At 41.9% G+C, this 10,095-nt stretch overlaps 1 protein-coding gene across 4 annotated transcripts in view; it reads left to right on the top strand.

Moving 5' to 3' along the window:
* The window catches only part of WWC3 (WWC family member 3), a 126,382-nt gene that overhangs the window by 40,190 nt on the left and 76,097 nt on the right, over positions 1-10,095 (top strand). For all 4 annotated transcript variants that reach the window (XM_025202527.1, XM_025202526.1, XM_025202528.1 and 1 more), the window contains one exon: positions 6,132-6,261. In XM_025202527.1, coding sequence (XP_025058312.1) covers positions 6,132-6,261 — 130 coding nt within the window. The remainder of the gene's footprint in view (positions 1-6,131; positions 6,262-10,095) is intronic.

Below are 10,095 nucleotides of genomic sequence, written 5' to 3'. Positions count from 1 at the left end.
AAAGAGTGTGTCTCATTGAGCATGCCTGAGCCTCTTACAGCTCCCAGTGCTAACTGGACTATGCAGATGTCATCCCCCACAGAACAAAAGAACAGTCTCTGTCTCATTAAAGTTAATACTGCTTCCGCAGCTACACATGTATCAACATGCCTCCCCCCACCATTGAGTGACTGATTATGCTGCAGTCCAAAATTACAGCGGCAAAGCTGGACTTCCTCTCCAATGCACTGATTCTCTACCAGGGTACTGGGGCATCCTGGGGTGCCACCAGGTCCTTTGAATGGTGCTGTGAAGTTGGAGGAGATAAGCTGATAAGCTAAGTAGTTAATCACAGGCTTTGGCTTCTCCTGGGGGGTTTGACATTTGTGCCACTTAATTCACAAATGTTATGGTCCCTCAGGTGCAGTGAGAGTGCCCTGAGTCCAAACAGGTGGATAACTGGTGTTCTTATCCCTGTTCCCAGCTGAGTTGGACTTAACACGGTATACTTTGCAGGGGGAGGGGACAAACATTCAGTCTCTACTGGCATAGAGTGAATAAGCAGTCTGATTTGAGCAGAGGAAACAAAAGCCTGACCAGTTGTCTGTGGGCAGAAAGGGGGACACTGAGATAAAATCTCTTCATATTTGGTAAGAGATAAAAGCTCTTCATACTTTACCTCACTGGACAAGGAGAATGGGACCAGGGGCCAGATCAGTGGAATGAGAGTGAGAACAAGACAGATCTGACAAGGAGCTTAAAATGCAGGAAAAGAATGCAGTCTAGCCTGGCAAAGAGACTAACCTTGTAGGGGGCCAAGAGTGGAGACAGATTGGATGAGGCATTGAGAGAGGCAGGCTAGAAGCCAGAGTTGTAGGGACAGTGAGAGAAGGAGATAAGGACCAAAGGGGTGGAATAGAAGTGTGACTGGATGATCAAAGACTAGGACAAGGTGTGGGGAGGGCAAGATTGATGCTGAGACATCAAGTCCATTGGTGGAGACTGGGACTCGTTGGAAGGAAACTGTCACTTGGAAGAGAAGCTTGAATAGTAGACCCTTAAGATTAGCTAGGGGAGGAGAGTGAGACTGTGCTGAGGAGCCAGGGGTGAGGAAGTGACAGGTTAGAAGCAGTGAGGTAAAATGGGTCAAGCTAAGGGAGAAATGGGCAAGAGAGTCTGTGCTAGAAAGACTTTCCTCTGAGCTTGGGATGGAACCCAGGATTCTGGAATGTCATTAATGCCAGCAAATATCTGTGGAATCTATTAGAAAATGACCAAATGCATGGAACATGCACTTACAATCATCAACACCCTGTTCTGCCAGAAAAACAGGTACAAGACATCATGGCAGTCCCCGTGATTTCAGCATTAGCGCTTGATTGACTACATTATCACTCTTGCCTGGGATCGCAAAGATGTCCGCATCAGTTGAGCTAATGCTAGTAGCTGATGATTGCTGGACTGATCACCACTCATCTGCTTGATTATGTCACTCAAACTGCCTCCCACACAATGGCTGCAGCACAAGCAATATCAGCGGAAGTTCAGTGTTGAAAGGCTTAAGGACCCAATTGAGTGAGAGCTTTTCCATCAGTGCTTCAGTGAAAAACAACAATGGGAGAATGTTGGCAGCGCTTTAGGTGCCTTAAAGTCCACTGTCATCACCTGCAAAGAGGCACTTTGGTTCTCTACCAGGAAACACCAAAACTGGTTTGATGAACATGACTGGGAGATCCAAGAGTTGATCAACTGCAAGCTCCATGCCTTTTGTGCTTGGCAGAATGCCACCAATTCCAAGCAAAAGAAATTGAATCATCAACAGGCAGAGAATAAGGCAAAGACCCAAAAGAGGACCTGCAATATGAAGAACAGGCAGTGAGAAGACAAGGCAAAGAAGATTCAACAACTTGCTGATGTCCATGATATGCGTGGTTTCTTTAGTGCCACCAAATCCATCTCTGGCTTACCCCCTTGAGACCTAAGGAGAAGACCTGATCAAGAGAAGGGGAGCCATCAACACCTGTTGAAAGGAGCATGTTGAAGATATTTTCAGTCAAGACTCTGTTGTTGATGAGTGTTCTCAACTCCATCCCACAACACCCAGTCAGAGACTATCTTGGAATCTCTCCAACCCTTGATGAGGTGAGGAAAGCCATCAAGCAGATGAAGAATGACATGGCATCTGGAGTAGATGGAATCCCTGCTGAAATCTTCAATCGGGGGGAGAGGAACTTGCATCACAGATCCATGCCCTCATTTTAAGGATCTAGAATGATGAAATCCCAGATAATCTCAGGAACACCATGATCGTGACAGGATTCAAGAAAGGATTCAGGTTTGACTGTGAATTACAGAGGGATTACCTACCTACCTCCCTACCTACAAGAACCCTCCTGCATAGTCTCCTTCCATTTGCTGAAGAGCTTCTCCTGGAATCTCAGTGTGGGTTAGGGCATCAGAGGCACAGCTGACAGAATATTCACAGCTTGCCAGCTGCAGGAGAAATGCTGGGTACAATATAAACCTCTCTATATGGCCTTTGACTTCATGAAAGTCTTCAACTTTGTCAGCCAAGAAGTGCTGTGGAGGATCCTTCTGAGGTATGAATGCCCTCCAAAATTCATTACCATGTGTTACCTGCTCTGTGACTGTGCCAGTGGTGGTTCTCAGTAATTGATTTATCACAAATCTTTTTGAAGTTAGGACTGGAGTTAAGCAGGGCTGCATCATCGTTCCAATACTCTAGTCAATATTCTCTACTGTGATGCTACATCTGACCATCAACAAACCTCCAGTACGAGTGGAGCTAAATTAGCAAATGGAGGGTAAACTGTTTAATCTCAGCCAACTCTGAGCCAAAACCAAGACCACCCTGACCTCAGTCATTGAGCTCCAGTACACTAGTGATGCTGTAACATATACTCACTCAGAAGTAAATCTTTAGGCAACTATGGGCATCTTTACCAAGGCATACAAGAAAATGGGACTGATGCTTAACATTCAGAAGACTGAGGTCCTCCACCAACAAACTCCTAATGAGCAGTCCCTAGCTTCAGTAATTCAGATTCACGGTGGGAATCTGGACAATGTTGAGTATTTCCTGTACCTTGGAAGCCATCTCTTGCAGAAGGCTGACATTGACAAAGAAATCCAACATTGCTTCAAATGTGCAAGTCCAGCCTTCAGATGCCAGAGGAAATGGGTGTTTGAAGATCACAATATCAGATTCAAAAACAAGCTCATGGTTTATCAAGTAGTTGTGATCTCTCCCTTGCTGTACAGAGCTGACGTGGACAATGGACAAGAGATACCTCAGGTTGGTGGAGAAGTACCATCAACGATACCTGTGAAAGAGCCTTTGAATCCAGTGGGAAGACAGATGTACCAACATTAGCATCATCTTGCAAGCAAATGCTACAAGCATAGAGGCAATGATCATCTGACATCAACTTCTCTTGGCTCTCTGCCTCATCTAGATATCTGACTCCAGACTTCCAAAGCAAGTTTTATTTTCCCAGCTTAGTCAAGGTGGAAGCTCAAGAGGAGGGCAGAGAAAGTGCTTCAAGGACATCCTCAAGGCTAACTTGAAAAAATGCAACATCACCATCAAGTGTTGGGAGACTATCATTCGGGGCTGCCCAAATGGAGGAAGAGTCTGTTGCAAGAATCTCAGTACTTTGAAGCCTTGCAGCAACAACAGAAGAAGGAACAGTTGGAGTGGCAGAAATTGTGTCACGGACCAACCTAGAATTCAGAATCACCCGTGGAAACGTGCCTGAGTTTCAGTAGAACCTGTGAATCCCGGATTGGCATTGTCAGCCGTCTTCAAACCCACAAGTAAGACAGTCATGGAAGACAATCATCCTTGACTGGAAAGGATTGCCAATGATGATGACTACATACAGTACACAGCATGGGGGATGGAGGTCACTTTCTCCTCATTGTTTTAATACAGCCCAGCATCTTGTTTATTACACATTATTCAAACCCAGCTATGGAGACAAAATTACTAATTTTTTTCATAGCCTCTTCTGTGACATTCAGCAGTATTAATTTGGTTTATCTTCATAGCCTTCCAGCGACATACATTGGACTAGTGTTATCCCCATTTATTCCCAGGTAGAGAACTCTGGCACAGAGATTAAAGACTGAAGTTTCCATTAATTTTATATGCTTAACTTAAAATGTCTAGGACTTAACTTTTCAGAGCATTGTATATAAGATTTTATTCATTGAAAACAGTCTCCACTGACTCTGGTTGCAGTTGTGTGTCCTTAGTGCTTCCTCAGATCAAACATCAAGAAAATGAGAAACACTGTGACCATCTATGAAATGGCCATGAGATTATTCTGTCTCCATTCAGTCCCTTGCCTTATATCCTACATGCTGACCCTGTGCACTGGCCCTGGTCGTTGACCAGCCCTGGGCACTGACCATATCTGACCCATGGGGCAAAGTCATCCACCTGTGGAAATCCAGTTTTCTCATGTATGATGTAAGCTCCAAATTTCACCATATGGTTTTTTTGAAAAATGTGTAGGCTATATACAAGAAAATAAGACGATATAAGTTTCCAACTTATGATGCATTCCCTCTTTGGGAAGATATAGCTGCTCCAAGTAGAAATTATTGACATAGGTCACTTGGACTGCCGTAGTAGCAGAAAGGTAGAAAAAATCAAACTGAATTGTGAGAGCTATATCTTTTCTTACTGAACATAGTCATTTTCCTTCTGTCATTTAGTCTAATGTCATTTAGTCTAATCATGTCAGAACCTTAAACCAGTGCTTCCAATCCTTAACATTCAGTGAGTGAATAACCATTAAGCATGATAACTTTTGAGTGCTTTTTATTGTTTGTAGTTTAAAAACTCATACTTTTCACTTTCCTGACAATCGAGAAAGTGGATGTTAAACTTTTTAAAACAGAAGCTGAGATTCTTATTTTTATGACTTCTGGAGCTGGGGCTATTAGGAAGAAACACCAGATATAGTGAGACTTGCAATATCATTACAATTAGTAGTTTCTAAGTGCTTTTCTCAGTGTTTGCTGGTAACAGGCCTTCAGGTATGCTGTCAAGCTGACTGTGGTTTTAGACATGGAGCACCTAAATCCCTCTGCATTGGCTCTGAGGCATCAAGGTGAGCCATCTATAAATAGATTTCCACTTGAAGGAAATTGAGCTAACTACTCTTTTTAAGTTGGAGAGAAATATTATCTGATCTTGATATAGGATGCAACTTTCGCTTTCCGAATTCCAGACCCGAAATACGTTAGATGATCTTGAAATATCCTGGGACAGTCATCTGGTTTCAGACTAGCATTGAGATCTGTATGTTAATGGAGAAAAGGCATTTTTGTCATGGACATTGATATCTAACAGAAAGAATGCCCTGATGGTGCTGGTTTTAAGCTGGATATATATGAGAGCTTCCTAACAATAACACTTCAGACTACAGAAATATTTTCCTAGGAAAACTGAGAGTCCCTTCACTAGAAGCTTCTAAGATAAGAACAGAGTCCTAAAAATTTGTTGTTAAAAGCAATGCTACATTTGTCTAGTTGACACTGCCCCCTAATTCGCCTTTACCATTTGTGATATTGTTATCTAAGTTGGTTTTAAAGTTAAGGCTATTTTTATTACATCCACGTACTGGTTAAAGTTCATGTTTATGTTGGATGAGCTCTGTATCAGCAGATTAAAATCCTGAAACTTGTCAGTTCTGGAGAACCCGTTTTATTGTCAGTTTTATAGTTCTTAGTGTATAGGCATCCAAACAAGTCACTGGGAGAAACTAGTATATGAACTTATACCATGTCAGTTCTTCTGTGGTACCTGCCTTGATACCCGCTCTTAACACTGTGGTAAATGCAGGGTAATTTATCATTACACTTGCATCCCGCATTTGCTGCAGGGTCAGAGCCTGCACATGGGCAATAAACTGGCTTACCTCATGATAACTTGATTATGTGCCTACCTTTCCTGTTTTGAATATTGAATGTTTTGCTAGTTCAAAGCAATGTATCATTTTATTCATACAAATAAAGGGACACATTTAGCAAGAGTAGGAAATATAGCCTGAGTATTCTTTTTATTTTTTTAGGGGTAGTTGTGTAATTAACTTATGAATTTGACTACCTTTTGTTAATAGAATTGATCGGAAGATGTCAAGTGCTCATACAAACTATAAACTGGATGAAGCTCAAGCTATAATGAATGAACTCCGAAGCATAAAGAAAGCTATATGTATGGGTGAAAAAGAAAGGCAGGACCTCATGCAGGTAAGAAACTTGCTTCTGGATGAATAGCTGTAGAAAGGTAGTTGTCTTCCTTGATTCCCCTGTTTTTTTTGTTTGTTGGCAGCAGAAGAATTTCCATGTTGTTCTGATTTAGTTTGCCAGTGTCAGACACTGTAGAGACACTGACCTTCTCTGAAACTTTCCTGTTTTACTTTATCTTTTTAAGTCTGATTGATCCATCTTCTGTTTTACCTTAGCAGCTAGAGGTGCCATGCTGGTTCTATGCTGTACTAGTTTATGTAGCTGGAATGTAATCTGATAGGATGGTGAAAAACCTCTTATGCCTGTGTGTCAGATTCCTCCAGGGGAGTGCTTGCTCCTAATCTCTGGCTTTGTCTGGTCTCTGAGTCCCCCTGACTCCAGGCCAGGCATGGCTTCTAGAGTAGGGGAGAGCCCTAAGTCCTTCCAACTCAGAGACCTTGGCCATTTGGTTGCTGACCCTCCTTGGCTCTCTTGCAGCCCTTCCTCAGAGAACTACCTTCTAGTTTACCTTCTTGGAGAGGGACTTTACCTTTCTCAGTAGGGAAAGGAGGAGTGCACTTCAGGTTTTAAGCATCAAAGCAACCAGATCCTCTTCGGTATTTGAGGAATAGGTCACCCAACAAGAAGATCTCCTGCCCCCTTAAAAGGGTTAAGCAGTTCCCCCAACCCCAGTCCAGTGCACAGAACCCTAAATACCTCAAGGGTACTCTTCCTTCCCCAGTCCACACAGTCCAAAGTATACCAAAGTAGCGTGCCATCCCCTTGCTTTACACTGTCTGTAGCTCATAGGCCAGCACCTGCTTTTTAGGTGTGATGCTTATCTCGATCTCCTTCCCTTAATGCCCATGGAGTGTTTCCTTCCAGGAATGAGTATCAAGCCCACCTGAAACTTCAACAATTCCTATTCAGAGCTATTCAGTTCTTTGCTGAAGGCGCCTCTCTTCACCTCTGGCAACTCTGGGACCCAACAGGGATTCCATTAATCTTTCTTTCCCCATGTACAAGCTAGTCAGGGAAACCTGAAGCATACAAAATTCTTGCAGCATGAATACATTTAAACCATAAATATTACAACAAACAACATAGCCTCCCTTGTTATAATGGGACAGACTGGGGCTCCACTTGAGCTTAACTGCCCGAGTTTTTACCCAGCTTCTTGAGTGTGTTTTACAGCCTGCCCTGCATTCTGTGCTGCTATGGCTACTACTGTTGGTTCTTGGGCTAGTTAGTTCACAGCTGGTACAGGGATGCCTGCATGAGCCTCAGTCACAGCAGTGACTGTAGCATAACCTTAAAAGTTTGTGTAAACCTGGAAAAATGACAAGGTTGTCTGTTAAATGAGTGTTAGAACTGTCAGAGGTAAAAGACAGTGTCTTGGTTGTCTAACATTTAGGAGCTAATAAATTAAAACGATTTTTCCAGTGTGTTTTTTCTGTCTCTCAGAAGTAGCCTCATGGTGGTGTTCTGCTAACTCTTTTGTTAAATATTGTGGGTAGTTTGTAATTTACATTATCATGCATTCCCATAGTTATACAATTATTCAGTCTCTGAAGTATTACCCAAAGGTCAGTTGATGGACTACAAAACTTTGTTCAGCTAGAAAGAACAGTGGAGTCACTATTAAAACTTTCAGTCTTGGCAACTTTCAACATATTTGGTATTTTGTGTTTGCCAGTTTTTAAAATGGGCCTTCTGCAGGCCTTGGCTAGTTTGAAAAAAAAAAAAAAAAAAAAAAAAAAAAAAAAAGATTATTAAGGCAGTTCTTCCTGGATGCATTGATGCACATTTTGGGAAACTAAATGGTAATCTACAAACTTATGTGTGAGAATGGTCTTGGATAATTTCAACTACTGAACTTATTTTAACCTACCAACTAGATGTTTTTTTTTATTCTCAGTCTAAACCTAGCAACACTATGTCCAGCTGAAAACTTTTAAAGTCTTTAGAATTCCATATTTTAAAGAAGTCTGAAGAACAATAGTAGTAGCCCCAAAGGGGTATTTCCAAAAATTTAGGCTGTGCAAGATCAAGCACCACGGACTGAAATGACTCATTTGGCAAGCCTGGAATAGAAAACATACAAAATGAATGAGAGATTTAGAGAGTTACTTGCCCTTTTTTCTTGGGTCTCTGTGACCGACAGGAATTTATATTGTTACAGTTTTATATTATTGCCAGTTTGTTTTTATCATTTCATAGTATTTAATGTTAATGTATTCTACATTTATTTGTTATGCCATCCGTCTTTATATATACCTTACAATTCCAACAGATTTTCATCCTTTAACTAGTAGATATATTCTATATATTTCCAACAGTTTAGTCACAAATCTTTCTTTGTGTTTTCTTTTTCCTGATGCTTCTTGTATCATCTCTATTCACTTAACATAGAGCCAGTATAAAGTCTATTTAAATGTTTCCCTAAATAGGTCAGAGTTTGATTGTGCTTACAGACCTATGAGTTGTAGAGTCGGTTTGACCATGCAATCATTAAAATTTAAAATTACTGCTAACAGGACAAGAGAAAAAAATATTTGTTTGTGTTACTGGAAACCATTTTTAGAAAAACTGCAGTTTAGAGGATTTGGAAATATTGTGTAAACACTTGGCAGATCATTCCAAAAAAAAAAAAAGGAAAGAGGAAATTTTGTACTGTTGCTTTAATCTAAATCTGTCTGGCGTAGGCAGTAGACCTAAACATAGAGGTGACTCAGTCTTGTGTAGGTGCTTGGAAAAATTGTAGCTGTTGTAGAATATGGTAATTGGATCAAGATATATGTGGGAGACAAGTTTGAGGAAGGAAGAAGTGGTCAGGATTAAACTGGGTGCTGTGGTTACAAAAAATGCCAAATATATGCTGTCACTGCTCCAGCAAGATAGGTGAATGTTTATACAAGTTTGAGTAATCAAGGTGTGTGGTTAGACTGCTGAGAGTGCACAAGCAAGGTTTTTCCCCTTTTCCTTGTTTTAATATATGTTCCGGCATGTGTATTAATATTATTGTCATCTTTGGGAACAAGAAAACATTTGCTTAATGTAGGTGGGGGATCTATTAACCAATACTGTGGAAGCTCTGTTTTGCATCTATCCTAAAATGTAGAATTTTTATGTGATCGTCCCATACCAAATAGATACACACTTCAAAGGTAAAGTAAGAGTAGATTAGCAATAGAGTGTCAGAATTAATTTCTCTGGCTTTCAGTTGCTTAGTGATTTGTGATTTCAGATTTAACCCCAGAAAATGATTTTTTTGTAATTTGTCTAGGATTCATTTAGGACTTCCTGGCTTAACACCAACCAGGGGATTGTGCAGATGCAGGTGCACAGTGAATCTTCTGTTGTGAGGCTCTTGATACTTCCTAAAATGTTTTCAGCAAGCAGTTCAACCAGTTAGTAAGGGTGCACTGATAGACATTTTTGAGGCCAATGGTGATAGCCGATATTTAAGGAGGCATATCAGCTGATACCAATCTGATTTCTGATACAGGTATCTCTAGCTGGTAAGTCCAGTGTGGTGAGCGGGAAGGGGCATGGCGGGGACAGATCAATGCCCCCTACAGTGAGGGAGGGTGCAGGGGCAGACGTTGCCCAGGTGGGAGGGGGGAGACGGAGCCGTGGCTCCTGGGGAGGGTTGACACCACTGCTTGCAATCCCCAGATTTGCATGGGGTGGGCTACAGCTGGGGCTGTGCGGGGCTCTTCTTGGTGGGGGCTGGGCTTGGAGTGGGCGCTGGTGGTGCTGGAGGGATGCAGCATCCTCCCAGCGCTACCAGCACTCACTCTGAGCCCAGCCTCCACCAAGAAGAGCCCCGTGCAGCCCTGCCCTGTGCAGATC

Source organism: Alligator sinensis, unplaced genomic scaffold (genome assembly GCF_000455745.1).
Source record: "Alligator sinensis unplaced genomic scaffold, ASM45574v1 scaffold312_1, whole genome shotgun sequence".
Lineage (NCBI taxonomy): Eukaryota > Metazoa > Chordata > Crocodylia > Alligatoridae > Alligator > Alligator sinensis.
Note: the sequence above shows the minus strand (reverse complement) of the source record. Positions and strands in the feature narration are given on the sequence as shown.